The sequence below is a fragment of the Vombatus ursinus genome, unplaced genomic scaffold (genome assembly GCF_900497805.2).
Source record: "Vombatus ursinus unplaced genomic scaffold, bare-nosed wombat genome assembly UNPS02014798.1, whole genome shotgun sequence".
Lineage (NCBI taxonomy): Eukaryota > Metazoa > Chordata > Mammalia > Diprotodontia > Vombatidae > Vombatus > Vombatus ursinus.
This window is the reverse complement of record NW_020954576.1, coordinates 24,548,421-24,568,018: the sequence shown is the minus strand read 5'-3', so window position 1 is coordinate 24,568,018 and position 19,598 is coordinate 24,548,421. Positions and strand designations below refer to the sequence as shown.

At 41.4% G+C, this 19,598-nt stretch overlaps 1 protein-coding gene across 1 annotated transcript in view; it reads left to right on the top strand.

Moving 5' to 3' along the window:
* The first annotated feature begins 1,717 nt into the window (after nucleotides 1–1,717).
* Nucleotides 1,718–19,598, top strand: part of LOC114049526 (protein stum homolog) — a 99,984-nt gene continuing 82,103 nt past the window's right edge. Inside the window, exon 1 of the mRNA XM_027870764.1 lies at nucleotides 1,718–1,934. Within this exon, the coding sequence (XP_027726565.1) occupies nucleotides 1,718–1,934 (217 nt within the window). The remainder of the gene's footprint in view (nucleotides 1,935–19,598) is intronic.

The window sequence follows — 19,598 nt, the reverse complement described above, 5'->3', positions numbered from 1 at the left end:
TGCCGAGTCTGGAATCAGGAAGATTCATCTTCCTAAATTCAAATCTGGCCTCTGTGACCTTGGGCAAGTCACTTAACTCTGTTTGCCTCAGTTTCCTCATCTGTAAAATGAGCTGGAGAAGGAAATGCAAACCACTCCAGTATCTTTGCCAAGAAAACCCCAAATAGGGCCATGAAGAGTCAACCCAACCAAACAGTAAGACATCTTAGGTTGTACTTAATTTCTCAAATCTATTACTTATTTACTGTTACTTAAGTGGCACCCAATTTAGGGAGTAATTGCCTAGACTAAGAAGTAATTAATATCATTGTCTCTTCCTTGCTGTCAGGGTGAAAGGTGTCTTTGGCCATTGACCTAGAAAATAAAAATCCCTATTTTTTTTAACAGTCTTTCCCAAAAAGACCGGTAATACTTTGTAGTGGGCATTTTTTAAAATGAAATTGTGGGAAAACTCAACCGCCATTATTTCTAGAGAAACAGAAACAGATCATGGAGGTTACTTTTGTTTATGTACAAAAGTGAAAGGGTTGCACAATTATCTAGATAATTTGAGTCAGTTTGGAAAATTCAGGTCATCTTCCATTAAGGCCTCCTTATTAGTAGCCTAGCTTGTTTTTTTATTTCTTTGCTAATTTTGATAGGGGATAAGGATGGGCATTATTCAGTTATTTATTTAAACATTGATTTTTTTTTTTCCTTCTGAAGAGGACATTGGAAGACACAGAACTAGGGTACCCAACTGTTGAGCGCTAACCACCAGACGGCGCTGTCTCCTTCCTAACAAGCTTTATATATACCTATGTTGAGGACGTTGAGGGGGCTTCTTCTTCCCGGTGTCCACAGTATTCTTGGAGATGATTCCAGCAGAGACTGATTTCACCTCTCGTTCTTGTCCCGTGGCAGGGGATCTTTGTTTGCAGAATGCTGTTAAGATCTCCACCGGTGATGCTCACAAAGAGGAGTCCCCACCCAAAGCCCTGAGCACTACCCTAGGCTCCCTCATTGATTTTTCTACGTGACCTGAAACAAATCACGAAACCACTCCCTACCTTAGTTTCCTCATTTGTGAAATGTATCTCTCTAATTAAGGCAACAATCCACGGGCGACTTTCCATATTAGGAATGTTGTAAGGACAAATTAGCCCAAGTATGTAAAAATGAAAGGGTGGCAGACGAATATAGACAGAATGTGCTTATATATTCTTCCTTCTCGGAAATTTTACATAGTTTTCTTCAGGAAGGGAGAGTGATTTCTAATCTCCAGCACCAACAAGTCACCTCCCTACCAGCTTCGCTTTGTTTAACATCAACCTAAAATTTCTCTTCTATCGTTCTCATTTTGAGAGTGGGGGTGAAGGATGGGGGGCGGGGAAGAAGTCAGGCTGGGGGAGGGGCAATGAACGACTGTCACTGAAGTGTCACGCTGCCCTTTCCTTTCCTTCGCCTGTGTGTGAGTGTGTATGTGTGTGTTGACGCGTGTGTGCTCGAGAAAGAGAGTTCTCGGAGCATCTAGTCCCCGGACGGAGAGGCTGGGCTGCTGAGCGCTTTCTCTGAGAGCCGGGTGGAGGACGCAGCAGCAAACACTGACCCTCGGCTCTCCCCACCTGTGAGCTAGGAAGATTCCGGGAGTGTGGACTGGAGGGCGCGCACAGCCCATCACCTCTCCAGCAGCCTCCTCCTGTAAGCCCTTCTGCGTCCCAGGGAGCTCGTAGAAGCCATGGAACATCCCCACAAAGACGGGGAGACCACGGCGGCGGCGGCGGCGGCGGCGGCCGCAACGGCTGCAGCCGCGGACCCTCGGGGAGCATCCTCGTCCAGCGGGGTAGTGGTGCAGGTGCGGGAGAAGAAGGGCCCCCTGCGTGCAGCGATCCCCTACATGCCATTCCCCGTGGCAGTCATCTGCTTGTTCCTCAACACTTTCGTGCCGGGACTGGGTAAGGAGAGGTGGGCGGGTGGGATTCCTTCCAAATGCGGGGTGACTGCAAAGCGGCTGGCCAGGATTGGGGGGTGCGGAGGAGGCCATCGAAGGTGCGATCTGACCAGGCTGAGGGTGTGCAACTGCCATCCCCAGGGGCGTCCTGGATGGAAGCGACGATTGCCCAGCCCACCCCAGAAGCTGTGTCCCTTTGAGGCGGGGGCGCTGTCGGGTTGGAAAAACAGTCGGTGGTGGGTAGAAGGAAGTGGGCGACATCCCGGTAAAGAAGGAGGGAGTGGAGGGGCCAGAGCCTTTCCCCCGACGCTACCTCATTACTAACTCTTATCCGCCCCTTCCCAGTTACCGGGGAGCTGGAAACTTTTTAGGTAGAATTGGAGGCGCCAGATGAGCTGCAGCGGGGGGATGCTCCTCAGAGCCTTGGTGCTACGATCCGCGGGCAGCCCGCCCTACCCATGGGTCTGCTAGTTCATTCCCCTCTCTTGCACCCCGTCCACACGTTCCTCTGACAACCACGTTGATGTTCAAGCTGGCTTGAGTAGACCTACTTCTCTATCTCGTTCCCACAAGGCATTTAAGCCCCTTCCCTCCCTTTTTTCTTTTAAATGGGCTCAGGGAGAAGGAAAAAATGCTTTTTTATGGGCTACACGAGAGAGAAGAGGACCCAGGGCGGTGCCCTGCTGCTAGCATAAAGCCCTAGGACTGGTGCTTTCTCGAGAGCTCTGCAATCCTCAAAGTTGTCAGAGAGACAGAGAAATAGGGACCCAAAGAAGAAGGAACAGGACTGGGGCAGGATGGAGTCTGGGCTGAGGAGTGGCACATCGTGCACCTCTGTTGGCCAGCAAGGGAGGAATGATAGAAAACGCCAGAAACTAAGGGCCCAGCCTTCCTGTCTTTCCTCATTACCCTCATCCTCATTTTTAAAAAGCACCTCTGGTAGCTCAATGGAAAAGTCACTTGGTTATTATCAATATTTGTTTGTTTGCGTTTTTCTTTCTCTCTCCACCCCCACCTTTCTTTTTTGGTTTTCTAGACGAACATAGGAGTGAAATGAGGACTTTATGACCAGTTCTCCTTAAGACCATTTCCAGTAAACCAGAATGTGCATATATACACACTCGGGACTGGATGGGAGCCGGCTCCATTGCAACTGGGTCCGATGCCAAAATTCCAACTGGGGGTGGGAGAGAAGGAGCATGGAGAAGGAAAAGTTTTGCTGTCAGTCTTACCTCAAGCCTTAAAACCCCCCTCCCTATTTACACCCTCGAGGCTCCCTTCTCCCACTCCCTCCAGCCTTGGCACAGGTTGTACTTGGCATGACTATGAGGCCCTCGGTTCAAACACACCCCTCCTCCCCCTCCCAGCAACGTGAGTTTGCAGGCTCATAGAACCGTTGGCAGAGGCAGAATGCTGTGGGCCTGGGCTGGGAAAAGGCAATCCTTTCTGGATCTCCCTCAGTCAAAGACTTGCCACTGCACAGCCTGGCAGTAGGGAGCCCGGGCAAGACCCTTGGTTGGGTTCCCAAAACCTCTATGTACAGACAGAAATCATTCCCCTCAGTTCTTTGCCCTTTTCATGGTCTTGGTCTATCCTTCACTTAATACCCCACAGCAGATACCTTATTAATATAATAATAGCTAGCATTTATATAGCATCTACTATGTGCCAGGCACCGTGCTAAGTACTATTACAAATATTATCCCATTTTATCCACAATAACTCTGGGATGTAGGAGCATTTACCATCTCCAGTTTACAGTTGAGGAAAGTGAGGCAAACAGAGGTTAAGTGTCTTGCTCAGGGTTGTACAGCTAGTGTCTGAAGTTGGATTGGAACTCAGGTCTTCCTGACTTCAGGCCCAGCTTCTATCCACTAAGCTACACTTCGTGAGAATTTTATCTAGGGTGGTACTCAAAGGTATATAAAAAATGGGGAATTTGTTGGAGGGTGGGAGAGGGAAATAAAGTGCATTTGCACATGGCTTACATAATACGCATAAAACATATAGTCTATCCTCAGAAAATTTTTGTCTTAAAATGCCAACATTTCTACCTTTTGATGATTTTTTTCATCCCTTATTTATTTCTTCCCAGACCAAGAATCCCCCTAGAAGTAGCAGTAGAAGCAGGAGAAAAGGGACCTGGAATGAGGAGAGAGCCCTTGAGAACCTGTTTCAGGTCACTACCAGCTCCTGAGATAAAATTTCCAAATTACATTGACTTACTGGATACTAGCTGCCTTGGCTTTAACCTCCAGCTGAGGAGCTAGGCATGAAAGAATTTCCCAAGCTCTACCTACAAGTACATATGTATCTATCCATACTACATATCTATGTCAGAGGTGTGTGTGATTCAGAGACCATTTGGAGGCAGCATGGTGAGTAAAGTGAGTAAAGATAGAGCTGGCCTCAAAGCCAAGAAAGCTTGGGTTCAAGTTTCATCTCTGATATATAGTGGCTGGGTAAGTCATTTACACACTCAGTGCTCTAGGCAATTCTAAAACTGTAAGTTGCAGAAACCTGCTTTGATCAGAGAGAGTTCCCCCTGCCAATGAAATCACAGGTCTGGACCCTATTCTGTGGGGCTTGGGGGTGCCATAAATTGTCCTGGGCTTTATGCTGCATCAGGAAAACAGCCTTTGCATTTAGACAATGCCAGAGAGGCAAGAGGATGTCCCTTTAGTCATGTCAGAAAGTCCCACTTACTGGAATAAAAACACACTGTTTTTCCATCTGTTTGGAGGATGTGGATAGCATCATTGTTGATGTGCTTAGATTCCACTTTTTTTTTCCAAGTGGTGAAGTAAATGCCACCCTATGGTATTTTACAGCAAAAAATAAATTAATGCCAGGATGGAAGTGGCCTCCCCCTTCTGCCTTCCCTCGGAAAGTTTTCTCTTTTGGGCCTAGGGGGACGGGCACTCTTTAGAATGGGTTATAAATATTTGGATTACAGTAATAATAGCAAACATCTAGATTATGCTTTCTGATTTATAGAATGGTTCACATACATGATCTCATTGGATTTCATGTTATCACACCATACATGTGCATGTGTTCCAAATATAATAGAATCATGCACTAATCCTTTTAGTGACAGAGAGGCTTAGAAAGTTCCATCGTTGGCACCTTTCTCCTCAGACACATAGGACAATCCTGCAAACACTCATGCATACTTAGAGTTATTGTTTCTCTCCTGGCATTGTGGGCTAGTAGGTGGAGTCAGAAGAATGAGAGTAAGGAGATCTGGGTTTGAGTTTCGGCCCTATGCCTTACCAGGAACCTTAAACAAATGGCTTCACTTCTCTGGGCTTCAATGCCTACTTCTACAAATAGGGAGACAAAGGTTTAAAGGATCATAGATTGAGAACTGGAAAGGACCTCAGGGGCCATCTAAGCCAGCTCTTTCGTTTTATGGATGAGGAAATTGAAGCCCAGGTGATTAAATAATGACTTGCTCAAGATTACGTAGCTAGTAAGCAGGTGTTGAAGTGGGTAGTGTGCTAGGCCTAGAGTCAGGAAGACTCATCTTCCTGAGTTCAAGCCTATCCTCAGACAATTACTAGCTGTGTGACCCTGGGCAAGTCACTTAACCCTTTATTGCCTCAGCTTCCTCATCTGTAAAATGATCTGGAGAAGGAAATGGCAAACCACTCCAGTTTCTGCCAAGAAAACTCCAAATGGGGTCACGAAGTGTTGGACGGGACTGAACAACAAGTATGAGAGGTGAGATTCAAACCAAGTTAGCTGAACTGGATAGCCCTAAGATGCTACCCAAATTTAACATCCTATAATTATAGTGCACACCCACTGAAGGGGGTGATCACATCTTCAATTTTCTATTTATATCTTTTTTGATTGACTTAGTAAACTAAGCTTCCCATCTCAAATAGAGAGAGGACCAAGCCTATATTTTGGTTTTCGTTGAACATTGGCTACCCCCTCAGGCTAATATTGGACATTAGAATGCTATTGAATGACATATATATATATATATATATATATATGTCTATATGATGTACATATATACACACCTATGTCTCCAATCCTTTAAAGCCTAGCTTCTCTCCAGCATGAAGTATTTCCAAGTATTCTAGCCCAGGTGATTTATCTCTTCCCAGAACTGGTGATGCTCATTGTCTATACTTGTCAATTGGCAATTCATTACAGCCTTGTGTCGCCTCTTAAATTATTTTCTTTTTTAAAAATATTTTTCCTGTTAAGTGTAAAAACAATTTTTAATATTCTTTTTTTTTAAACTTTGAGTTCCAAATTCTGTCTCTTCCTCCTTCTCTTCAAGAAGGCAAGCAATTTGATATAGGTTATACATGTATGGTCATTCAAGACATATTAAATTATTTTCTTTATTGTCATTTAAGTCTTCTGTTTTTATTTACAGAGGTATTATGGCACTGTAAAGAGCTGGCCTTGAAACCAGGATGGCCTGGGCTCAAGTCATGTCTCTGATACACACTAACTCTGTGACCCTGGGCAAGTTACCTGTCAGTTAATTAGACAATAAGTATTTATTGAACACTTAATATATGCCAGGCATTGTGCTAAGAGCTGGGGATTCAAAGGAAGGCAAAAAGTCCCTGCCCTCAAGGAGCTTACAGTCTAATGGAGGAGACAACACGCAAACAGATATGTGCAAACAAGCTCCATGCAGGGCAAACAGGAAATAATTGACAGAGGGAAGGCAGTAGTATTAAGAGAGATTGGGGAAGACTAATGTTTCAGAAATCTAAGTAACTCTCTGTGACTATACATTGAAGAGAAGGTGCTGACCTATTGCTAGAGGGAATTTCCATCATTTCAGAGTTCCTAAAACCAATGAAATGACTGATTCTTTTCTTATCCCTGTTGTTACTTAATTTTTTATGACTTCATAGCCCTCTACCCAGGTTTGCTGTGAACTTCTTTTTATTAATTTATTTTTAGTTTTCAACAATCACTTCCATAAGCTTTTGAGTTTTGAATTTTTCTCCCCCTCCCTCCCACCCTCCTCCCTCCCCAAGACAGTGTGCAATCTGATATAGGCTCTACATATACATTCCTATTAAACATATTTTCATATTAGTCCTGTTGTAAGGAAGAATTAGAACCAATAGGAGAAATCACAAGAAAGAGGAAACAAAAGAAAAAAAAAGAGCAAATAATATGCTTCCATCTGCATTCAGACTCCATAGTTTTTTTTTGGCTAGGCAATGGGGTTAAGTAACTTGCCCAGAGTCACACAGCTAGTGAGTGTTATATGTCTGAGATCAGATTTGAACTCAGGTCCTCCTGACTCCAGGGCCAGTGCTCTATCCACTGCGCCACCTAGCTCCCCCAAGACTTCATAGTTCTTTCTCTGGATGTTGATAGCATTTTCCATTATGAGACTTTTGGAGATATCAGATTCTTGCATTGCTGAGAAGAGCTAAATCTATCAAAGTTAGTCATCATACAATGTGACTGTCACAATGTACAACATTCTCCTGGTTCTGCTCACTTCACTCAGCATCAGTCCATACAAGTCTTTCCAGGTTTTTCTGAAGTCCATCTGCTCATCATTTCTTATAGCACAATAGTATTCCATTACATTCATATACCACAACTTGTTCAGCCATTCCCCAATTGATGGGCATCCTCTTAATTTTCAATTCTTTGCCACCACAGAAAGAGCTGCTGTAAATATTTTTGTACATGTGGGTCCTTTTTCCCATTTGTATGATTTCTTTGGGATACAGCCCTAGAAGTGCTATTGCTGGGTCAAAGGCCATGCACATTTTTATAGCCCTTTGGGCATTTGCTGTAAGCTTCTTGAGAACAAGGATGGATTGTGTTTTAAATTTCTTTCTATCTCATATTATGCTATAAAGTCATAGGATTGTAGGAAATAGAACTGGGGTGCAGACTGGGTTGGAGGGAGGGGTGGAATTTAGAGATCACCTAATCTAAGCCTCTTATTTTGCATATGAAGAAACTGAAGCCCACAGAGGGAGAGTAACCTGCCCAGGGTCACACAGCCTACATAGTAAGTGCTTGATGACTGTTTGTTAAAGTAGACTCATAGCTTCGGAAGGAGCCTTTAGAATCATTACTCTGCTTCAATTCTCATGTTTTGTAGAGAAGTAATTTGTTTAAGATTATAAAGCTAATTTAGGGGGATAAATGGTTCTAGAGCTCAAGTCACCTAAATTCCAGTCCTGGGCTCATTCTGTTATACCACACTGGTACTGGATATATGTCCACGTGTATAAGACATTACTCATAAAAAACAAACAAACAAACAAAAAACTACTTGTGGGATTGGGAGGGAAGGAAGGAAACAACATGGAATTCAGAATGTAACAAAAATAAAATAAATATGAATTTTAAAAAATCTATGTATGTATAGTTTATAACGTTGCTATAAAGGAACCAACTGTTACTGTGGGAGTCAAATGTTAGTATTTGATTAGCATATTACTTTGGGGACAAATCCCACTGTGGTTTTGGGTCAGAGTCTGGAGCTGGCCCACTTAATCTATGGCCAGGCCAGCTGTCAAGAGCTGAGTGTTAGACCTTGATTGGGATATATTGAAGGGTAATCTAGATTCTATGATGAAAGTATCTAGTCAGTCAACAATTCACTTGTTCATTTATTCATTTTACAGATATTTATTACATGTCTGCTACTGACAAACATGGTGATAGTAGTGTAAATCAGTGGTGTCAAACTCAAAGAGAAATGAATCCCTATAGGCAGCATATTGACTTAGAAAACTGCAAGTTAGCATTATCTATGCTGTGTTGTTTTTTAATTTATTTTGTTAAACATTTCCCAATTATATTTTATTCTGGTTCAGTATGTACCAGGGAGTTTTGTGGGCTGTGCTGGGGGTTTGACACCTTTGGATTAGGAGAATTCAAATCCTGACCCTGGCATATACCAACTATGTGGTCCTGGGCTATTCACTTAACTTCTGTGGGCATAAATATCTTCATCGGTAAAAAGGGGATTATGATACTTGTATTATCTACCTCAGGAAGAAAATGTTTTGTAAATGTTAACTCACTTTATAAATGCAAATAAATATTACTGGTAAATGTTTGACAACTAGACCTGCTGAGGGAAGAATGTATGTATACCCGTTTAAGTTTAATCAGAATTATTAACATTTTTTTAAGTCTAGAGAGAGAAGAACAATGAATCCAACTCTGATTCACAATGATTTCTGAGATGTAGATGTTCACATTGAAAATTTTCAAGGCAGCTAGAACTGGTTCAAGTGTAGCTCTCAAAATAAGGCCTGGTCTCTGATCTCCTGAAGCTTGTAATCTGGTAGAAAAGATGATATGCACACATACACACACACACACACAGACACACAGACACACACACCCCTGTGTATATACGTGTTTTATATGTATATATATATATATAAATATAAATATATATTTCTGTGTGTGTCTGTGTCTGTGTGTTATATAAGAATAAACAATTGTTGTTGTTGTTTCCAGTCATGTCTGACTCTTTAAGAACCCATTTGGGATTTTCTTCCCAAAAATACTAGGAGTTTGCCATTTCCTTTTCCAGTTCAACCGAGGCAAAGAGGGTTAAGTGACTTGCCCAGGGTCACATAGCTAGTAAGTGTCTCATGCTGGATTTGAATTCAGGAAGATGAGTCTTCCTGACTCCAGGCCCTGTACTCTGTCCACCTAGCTGCCCATTAATAGGCAATACTCTACAATGAATATAAAATTGTTTGGGGGTAGAAGAGAGACTAGACCTGTAATTTCATGGGGGTAGGGATCTCCAAGTAAGGAACCTTACACTACTAAGGAAGACTTACACTCACTCTATAATCTATAGTTATAGGGAGTTACTTGGGGCACTGAGGTTAAGTGACTTGCTCAGAACCATATAATCTTTGTGGGTCAAAGGCAGGATGTAAACCCAGGTCTTCCTTACTTCCTATCCATCATGGCACACAAGAACCACTGAATAACTATTAATTTAAAATAGAATATCGGCATCTAGGTGACTCAGTGGACAGAGTGCTGGCCCTGGAGTCAGGAAGACCTGAGTTCAAATCCAGCCTTAGATACCTGCTAAGATGAAGTGGAGAAGGAAATGGCAAACTACTCCAGTATCTTTGCCAAGAAAACCCCCAAAGGGCTCACAGAGTCAGACATGACTGAAAAACTACTAAACAACAACAAAATAGAACATACCAGAAGTTGAAGAGCTAGAAAACATTATGCAAGTTTGGAGAAAGCAAGAATCTTTTCTCACTAGGAGATCAGTGAAGATGTCATGGGAGAAGTCATTCGGGCTGAGCCTTAAGAGATGATAGGATTTCAGAGGACAGAATGGGAAAGCTGGGAGAGGGCGTTTAAGGCATGGAGAGCAAAGCGTGTAGAGAAGTGGGATACCGTGTATACTGGCTGTCTACAAGAGGTGATGAGTAGTTCAGTGTCCCTGGAGAAGGGCACGTGTGGTAGGAAACTGCAGCTGACTTGACTTCCAGAGCCGTTGTGAGGTTGAATGTGACATTTGTAAACCACTTTAGAAGCCTTAAAGTGCAATCAAAATACTAGTTGTTGTGGTTGTCTGATGCTGCCACTATTGACCTTAAATGCCGGGGTAAATAGTTTGGACTACATTGAGTAGGTAAAAGATTGCTTTTGAATGGCTGTGAGCACAGGAGAGATGTGATGAGATCTCTGTATAGGGAAGTTTAATCTGACAATGGTATGAGGGATGGATCAAGAAGGGAGGCTGATGCAGTATTCCAGGCAGGTGGGAATGAAGGAGCTGTGGGAATAGAGAGATTGATAGAGACTGCAGAGTCAGAATCCACAGGGCTTAGGAACCTACGCTGATAATTGCCCTTCGAGGTAAAGGCAGGATGTGACCAGGGAGGAGGTGAGCTGAATTCTGAGTACCTCTAGCAGAATACGGCTATCTATTGTGCAGGGGAGATCAGGGGCAGGATAAGACATGGCCTAGGGAGCACACAGTTAAATAAAATTTCCTTTTTATATTTCAAGCCTCAATTTAATTAATTTTCCCATCCCTGTTCCCCCTCCTCTGAAAAGTAATTCTTGGGATGAATTCCCAGAGTACGTCCTGAATGGGGTAGAGATGAATTGTGACATTTTTTGTGAATTGTCACAATTGTGAATAACCAGCATCTTGGTGCTTTTCAGCATTATGGTCACATGTGGCCCATGAGGCTGAGACTTAAGTTAATTTGACAGGCTTGGGAAGGGTAAAAGGGAGGGCAAGTTATTCTGTGGGCCTTAGAAAAATGGAATCTCTCACAGAGACTTTTATGCACCCTCGTCCCTAGCTGTGTGGGAGGGAATATATCTTTGTGACAGACTTTATGGTTATGGTACCGAAACTTGGGAGAGGGGGTGGTGAAAATAATCATGCCAGAGATAAGATATTTATCTTTGTATGTGGCTTATTGACTGACTGAATATCCTTTCTACTGGATTGTGAAGTATTTTTCAGGCAGGAACTGTGTGGTCTTTTGTCTTGATCTCTCCTCCATGACTAGTATAGAACCTGGAAAATAGTAGGCACTTAATAAATGTTTATTAAACTGAAGTGAATTATGTATGTGTGTGCATGTGTGTGCCAAAACCGCCTACATGACTTGTCGCTAAGTACAGTATTTTGATGAGTTTCCATCACGATGAGACCTGGATGTGCAATCAGAGATTTTAGTATAAGAATACCACCTGTGTGTGTATTTCTACATTTCATCCTTGCAAGCAGGAGCAAAATATTGAGTTAGCTTGTCCAAAAAAATCTCTACAGTGCATACTAGATGTGATGACTAGGTTTCAATCAATCCATTAGAAAGCTTTCATTTAGAGCTTATCGTGTGCCAGGCCCTGTGTTAGGGGCTGGGGTTACAAAGACAAAATGAAGCAGTCTCTGCCCTTGAGGGGCTTCCATCCTACTGGGGAAACAATGTATATATACATACAGGTAAACATGAACTTGATGAAAAGGAAATACAAGTATAACTTCTGTCCTAATGCCCATTGGTAAGGGACTCTCTCCTTAGCGGTAGAGATGACTATCTGTATAAGGGATGCTTATGTGTAAGGGATGGGGTAGAACTGGAAAGAGAGGAAACAGCTGCGGTCTTGGCCAGACCCTTTGGCGACTCATCATTCAGGTGTTGCTGGTTTCCAGCTTCAAGAGAGAAGATGGAAGAGGCCAACCCCATTTCAGGTTGCTAAAGTAAGAGATTCTGGGAAGACATGAGAGGAAAAGGCTGACTCCATCATGTTCCATTTCCCCACTTGCTGGAAAGTCTAATGACTTCCCCTTGGGTGAGATTCAGGGCCCTCTCTGTTGGTTGAGCTGAGAAATTTCCAATGGGAGAGCTCCTTGACTCTATATTGTCTGGTATATATTCTCCTACGTATACCTTCTCTGATTTCTGTTTTGCTACAATTTGGATAAATGGAAAATGGACCTTTTTTTTTTTTTTTGCTATTCTATATGTATGTTAATTGTGGAATTAGTATTAAGTGGGAAAGGGGTTGGATATAGAGCTTGGGGTCCCTCTTCCCCCAAAATGGCAAAGCAATAAAAGTTAGTTAGAACATGAGGAGGTCCTGGACTTCACCTAAGGGGAATACACCCCAAAGTCTCTAGAATAGTGAGCTGGGAAAAGGCACATGATGCAGACAGCCTGCTCCTCTCACGTCTTCCCAGAGTCTTTCCCTTCAACAACCTGAAGTAGGGTTGGCCTCTTCCAAATTCTCTCTTGAAGCTGGAAGCCAGGAGCACCTGAATGATGAGTTCCTAAAAGGCGACAGACCGAGGCTGGAGCTCTCTCTCACTTCTTACCAATTCTGCCCCACCCCTCCTGTAAGGCAGGGCATTCATCACCACCAATAAGGAGAATTCCATACCAATAGGCTTTGGGACATTTTTGGTATGGAAAGGCACTGGTAGCTGGGGAAATCAAGGAAGGCCTCATGTAGGAGGTAGGGCTTGAGTTGAACATTGAAGGAAAGGTTGGGATGAGCTTTTATCAGATTTGACTACAGACACAACAGCGACGGGGGTAAGTTGAGGCAGGTCCTTTTTTGATGGACTTATTAGACTGGTAGATCACGGAGAAACTGCAGACATAATAGTAATAAATGATAATAGCAGCTTATATGTGCCTAGGGCTTTAAGGCTTGCTAAGACCATTCCAAATATCTCATTTGGTCAGAGTGTTACTGGATTTCTAGAACACAGCTGACAAAGTTTCTGACAATATCCTTATGGATAAAATGTAGATTTGTAGACTGGATGCTTATATGGTTGAGTGAATTAAAAACTGGTTGAAAACCAGTTCGCAAAGTGTGACAACTATTGGACTCAGGTAGATTTTAAGGAAGATCTCTAGTGGTGTGCCAATGTGCTCTGTCTTCAGCCTTGTTGTAGGTCAACATTTTAATCTATGAATTTGTGTTTTTTATCAGATGTTTATAAGAAATCAGAAGCTTATACAATGGATGACACATCTAAGGGACAGCTAATACAGCTGATAGAATCAGAATCCAAAAATATCCTGAAACACTGGAATATTGAGCTGAATCTAACCACATGAAATTAATTTCAACAGATCTGTGATATGGTTATTCCTTCCAATAGTCCAGATAGCAATCCATCCACACTTTATCTTGAGTGACTTTTGTCCATGTCTTCTTACAAATCATCTGTAGGAGATCTATCTAATGTGTTGGGGACCTTCTTCAAGGTCTTTTGATACTATGTGGATACCAATGAGGCTTATCAGCTTTTCATTTATTAGTCCAGTCCCTTGATACATGACTGGTCCACTTCCTTTTCTGCACTATTTTCTCTTTGATGGTATCTTTTATGGTGTTTCTATGGTGCAATTCTTTGTTGGTAATATGCTATAACCCATTTAGTCCCACAACATGACTCTCAATTGCCATTTAGATGACCTACAATTTTGATTCTTTAGGGATTTCATTTTTCCATAATTCACAGTCATATAGCATCAGTGGAAGAATATTCAGTCAGTGGAGCAGTCAGTAAACATTTATTAAGTGCTTACCATGTTCTAGGAACTGTGGTAAGCACTGGGGATATAAAGGAAGGCAAAAGACAGCCCCTGCTCTCAAGGAGTTCATAGTCTAATTGGTTTTAAATTAATTGATTAATTGATTTTTGAAGAAATCTACCTTTGTTTGGAGAACCTTGGGTTCATTCAAAAAATACTGCACAAACATGTATAAACTATATTAAATTGTTTACCTGGAGAGAGGAGGGAAGGAAAGATAGGAGAGAATTTGGAACTTAAAATTTTTAAAAATGAATGTTAAAAATGGTTTTTACATGTAATTGGGGAAAAAAAGAAAATATTATTTTTAAAAAATTAAAAAAAAACCCGAACACTGAACAATTTCCCCAGTATCCTCCCTGCTTTTCTTCTCTTATTCAATTCTGAGCCCAGTTCATCGTCTGAATGCAGTGTCTGTCCTAGATATATGCACTGATGAACTGTCTCAATGGGCTGTCTCTCCAACTGCATATCATAGAATGAACAAGAGGCTCTTCATCCACATGATTTTTCTTGTGTGGATAGTTAGGCTGAAATCTTTTAAATTATTATGGGACTCATTTAGTAGGCTCTGCAGTGTTCTGGAACTTAATGCAATTAGCACATCATCCATAAGAAGTTTCCTATTTCTTATATCACCGGAGTATCTCATGTATAGCTTCCCTGTCCCCTCCCTGAGAGCCATCCCATGTGACAAATAGTGGTAGGGGGGAGGTTGGGGGTTGAGAGGGTAAAAAAAAAGTCAGCACAACTGATCAATACATTGAGAAAGTTCAAAAACATGTGCAATGTGCAATACCTGTGGACCTCCTACCTCTACAAAGGAGTAGGTTGGAGGTGTCTTCTCATATTTTTTCATTTGAGTCCCACTTGATTTTTATGATTTTGTTAATTTACTTCTGATTTTTTGGTGTGTTGTTCTTTCCACTTACATTGTTGTAGTTACTTTGTATGTTGTTTTCTTGGTTCTACTTACTTTACTCTGTATCAGTTCACATAGATCTCTCCATGCTTCCGAGTACTCATCACACATAATTTCTTACAGTGCAGGAATATTTCATTACATTCATATACCACAATTTGTTTAGCCATTCCCCAATCAATGGGCATCTACTTTGTTTCCAATTCTTAGCTATCACAAAAAATGTTGCTTTAAATATTTTGGATTTATATGGGGACTTTTTCTTATCGATGGCTTCCTTGTGGTGTAAGCCCAGTAGTTGAATCTCTGGTTCAAAAGGTATGGACATTTTGATTACTTTATTTGCACTATTCCAAATTGCTTTCCAAAATGGTTGTATCATTTCACAACTCCACCAGCAGTATGTTAGTGTTCTTATCTTCCCACAACCCCTGCATCATTGACTGTTGCCATTTTTTGGTCATTTTTTGCCAATTTGCAGAGTGTGAGAGAGTTGTTTTGATGTGCATTTCTCTTGTTATTAGTGATTTGGAGCAGTTTTCCATACAGTTGTGAATACTTTGCAGTTCTTCTATTGCGAAATTTGTTCATATCCTTTCACTATTAATCTATTGGGGAGAATTTAATAAATTCTTAACTGGCATCTCTACTTGGCAAGGAGATCAAGTGTTTGCTGGCTAAAGCAATTTCTAGGTTCTTTGGGCTTCCTCATTATGATGATACCCTTATATCAGAGTTCTATTACCTGTGTTACCTCATTTGAGCCCATAAAAGTCCTGTGAGGTAGATATTAGGTTTTTTTTTTTAAACAGATAAGGAAACTGAAGCTTAATGAGTGCTCGTGATCACATAACTAGTAATTGTCAGAGATAATATTTAAACCCAGGTCTTCTTGACTCCAGGTTCAAGTCTGTCTTTGTGATAGGATGTAGCTTTTTAATAAACTGTACCAATTCCTTTATTTTCCTCATCAAAGAGATCCTGGGAATCATCCTTTCATTTGGCTGCATCTTCCTTATGTATTTTCGGTTTGTTTATAAAAGAAAAAAATGTAAATATTGAAATGATTCAGTTCTTACACTAGCATGTTGACTCACTGGTCATTAAAAGAGGAGCTTACATTTAGATGAACAAGAGTTAAGTCAATGTTTAGATATGGTCTAAAACCGATTCTTGGTGCTCAATGTCTTTTCTGCCTCTCTCTACCATGCTTGCAGAAATAGAGTGGAACTGCACAGGCCATTTGCATTTTTCTTTGGTTCATAATTTGGGGCATGGCCAAAAATGAGATTTAATAAATATAAATGTCAAGTCTTGTACTTCTTTAAAAAATTAACTTTATAAGTAGAAGCTGTAGGAGACAAGGCTAAATGGTCATTCTTGTGAAAAAGGCTTAGTAATTGTAGTTGATGACAAAATCAATGAATTACTGGAGGTGTTCAAGCACAGGCTAGATGATCATTTGAAGTTAGTGGGCTTGAGTTCAAATCCTGGATCTTCTATTTATTGACTGGGGTCAGTCATTTAACCTCCTTTGGTCTCAGTTTTCTTATCTGTAAAATGAGAAGGTTGGAATAGATCAGAACTATCGGTTTCCCAAATGATCAGAGAAGGGAGAGGAGGGAACCAGATTAAAATGTAATTGGAAAATATTGGAAAATAACAAAATAAATAAAAATACAATACTATATATATATTTATACAAACAAAATAAAAATGAAGTCAATATACAACCCTCAGGGATACTTATATATGAAGTCGTGGCACCATTTTCATTGGAATTTGACACCAGTGGACTAGATGAACTCTAAAGTCCCTTCTAGCTCTGAATTCTATGATCCTTTGAATCTTAACTCACATTCTACTAACCTATCTGTATTAGGGACCTTATGAGGACCTTCCTTTCTCAGTCTATTGGAGAGTAGAAAGGAGACTTTTTAGGAATCATGACATAGGATTCAGGAGGAGGCCAAGAAAATGTTCTTTTTCACTCTTACCTCTTGGTTTAAACTGCTGCGAACAAACCTGTTGGCATGTCATGTTTCTATGTTTTCCCAAGAGGGAGGACCTTGACTTTGTCTTAGTTTGGCCATCTTATGGGCCATGAGCTATGGAAGTCAGTTTCCCTCTATAGTTCTTAGAACCATTTGATGGAGTGTCTATCTGGGTAGTTCAGTGAGGGTGTTAATAGTAGTGACATGTGAGCTCTATCTTAGGCTAGTTATAGGAGTGGAAAACCTGAGGCCTCCAGACCACATGTGGCCCTTTAGGTCCCCAAGGGCAGCCCTTTGACTGAATCCAAACTTCATTTTGTTCTGTGAAGTTCAGATTCAGTCAAAGGGCTGCACTTGAGGACCTAGAGGGTCACATGTGACCTTGAGGTCACAGGTTCCCCACCCCTTTGCATCATTCTGAAAAGTAATGCTGTCCATTCCTAGCAATGAGTTAGGAAAGAAGAAAGAAGAATGGGAAAACTGAAGTTTCTAATTTCTTCCTGAGACAAATCTCAGTGTGGCATCAGTATTTGGTTGAAGTGAATTCCAATCACATCAGATACACCACTTCAGTTGGCAAGAAAAACCCATTTATGAAGCACCTACTATGTACAAGATAGTGGGGATACAAAAGATAGATCAGGCTCTGCCCTCTCCTAGAGCTTACAATCCAAGGTAGAGGTGGGGGTGCCAAAGGACAAGTACAAAACAATCATAATGAAGGAGTGGAATGAGTGCAAAGGAGAGGTATAGGAAAGATATATCCCGAAGTCTAACTACGAATTGGGGAGAGGCTAGCTATTTTGGATTATGGGTATAATGATTACATCATGCTAGTGTGGTTAATTGAGAGTCGATCATAGTATTGTTCTATAAGCAATGATGAAGGGTTTGGTATCAAAGAAACTGGGGAAGATGAAAAGTGAAGTGAGAAGAACCAGGAGAACAATATAATAATCGCAATGGTGTAAAGACTGTAGGACTCTGATCAACCCAATGACCAACCACAATTCTGGAAAACTCATGATGAAACATGCTACTCCCATCCAGATAGAGAAGGGGTAGACTCAGTACAGATTGAGACAAATTTGTATATATGCACATACATATATATATACAATACACATCTACATCTACACACATATACATGACCAATGTGGGAATTTGTTTTGCTTGACTATGTATGTTTGGGGCAGTTAGGTGGCACAGTGGATAGAGTGCCACGCCTAGAGTCAGGAGGAACTGAGTTGAAATCCTGCTTCAGACACTTATTAGCTATGTGACTCTAACAAGTCACTTAATGCTGTTTGCCTTAGTTTCCTCATCTGTAAAATGGACCAGAGAAGCAAATGGCAAACCACTCCAGTATCTCTGCCAAGAAACCCCCCCCCCCAAAAAAAGAGGTCATGAAGAGTCAGACACACCTAAAACAACTAAACAACATTCATTTCTAACAGCAGAAAAAAATTGCAGTTTCCTAATAGGCTGGAAGCTGTGCTTCCAACTAGATTCCTTCGTAGTGAGCAGTGTGTCTAAATGGGAAAGGTAGAAGCATTAACAGCCTCCCATTGGGGCTTGTTAGGGTCTCACTGGCTGAGTCTTAAGAGCACCCCAGAGAGAACAGGGGCAGATTCTAATGTTACAGAAGTGCTTAAGAAGAAACTATGGTTTTTTGTTTGTTTGTTTTTAGTGAGTTTTCTTTCTGACCTTAGAAGCATAGAATCCAGGAAATGTTCTTGGACAGAAACAAGAAGTAGGACCAAACTATGACCAAGTTGGTACAAGATAGATGAGCCACAGAGACTGGTTGCTCTAGGGGGTTCCATGGTTCTGAAAATGCCAACTGGATTCTTTCCAGACATTGGGCTAGGGACAGAATCTGAAGGAGAAACAAAACAAAAAGCCGTTATTTTTTAAGTCCCAACCAAATAAAAGTAAATGTTTTTTGTTTTTTGGGGGGAGTACTCAGGAGGAGGTGAAGAAGGCATTGCCCCAAACAGACCTCAACTTTTAGGCAAGCCAGTTGTTCTGAGTGTAAATGTCTACCTTACGCATTTTGCAAATTTATGATTTCACATGAGCCATGCTCAAGGCTGATATGTACAATGTGTACAAAAGAGGTACTGAGTATTTTGGATCAGAGTATCTTGAAAGGGAAAGCAATACTAAAAAAAAAAGTATTTTGGCAGAGGATTTGGCAAGATCCCCTCATTCCCTTTGCTGACTCTCCAGGGACAGCATAGTCACGGTACCTTTTCCATCCTAGCCTCTGTCTATGCATTCCCAACTCAGCATATCCTGACTTAGGGAGAAGGCTGCTATTTTGGGTTACGTATACAATTATATTATGCTAGTGTGGTTAATAAAAAGTTGATTATGTTTAAAATGTGGTTTCCCTGAAATTGCGTTGTAAGCAATGATGAAGGGGATGGTGTCAGAGAAATTTAGAGTGAGGTTATAAGCCTAATATTAACATATTGTGTGTGGCACACTGCTAGGCACAGTTATTGCTCAGTAAACTCTTTTGGGGGGCAGCTAGGTGGCACAATGGATAGAGCACTGGGCTTGGAATCAGGAAAACCTTAGTTTAAATCCAGCCTCAGACATCTTACTATCTACTTGACCCTGGGCAAGTCACTTAACCCTGTTTGTCTCAGTTTCCTCATCTGTAA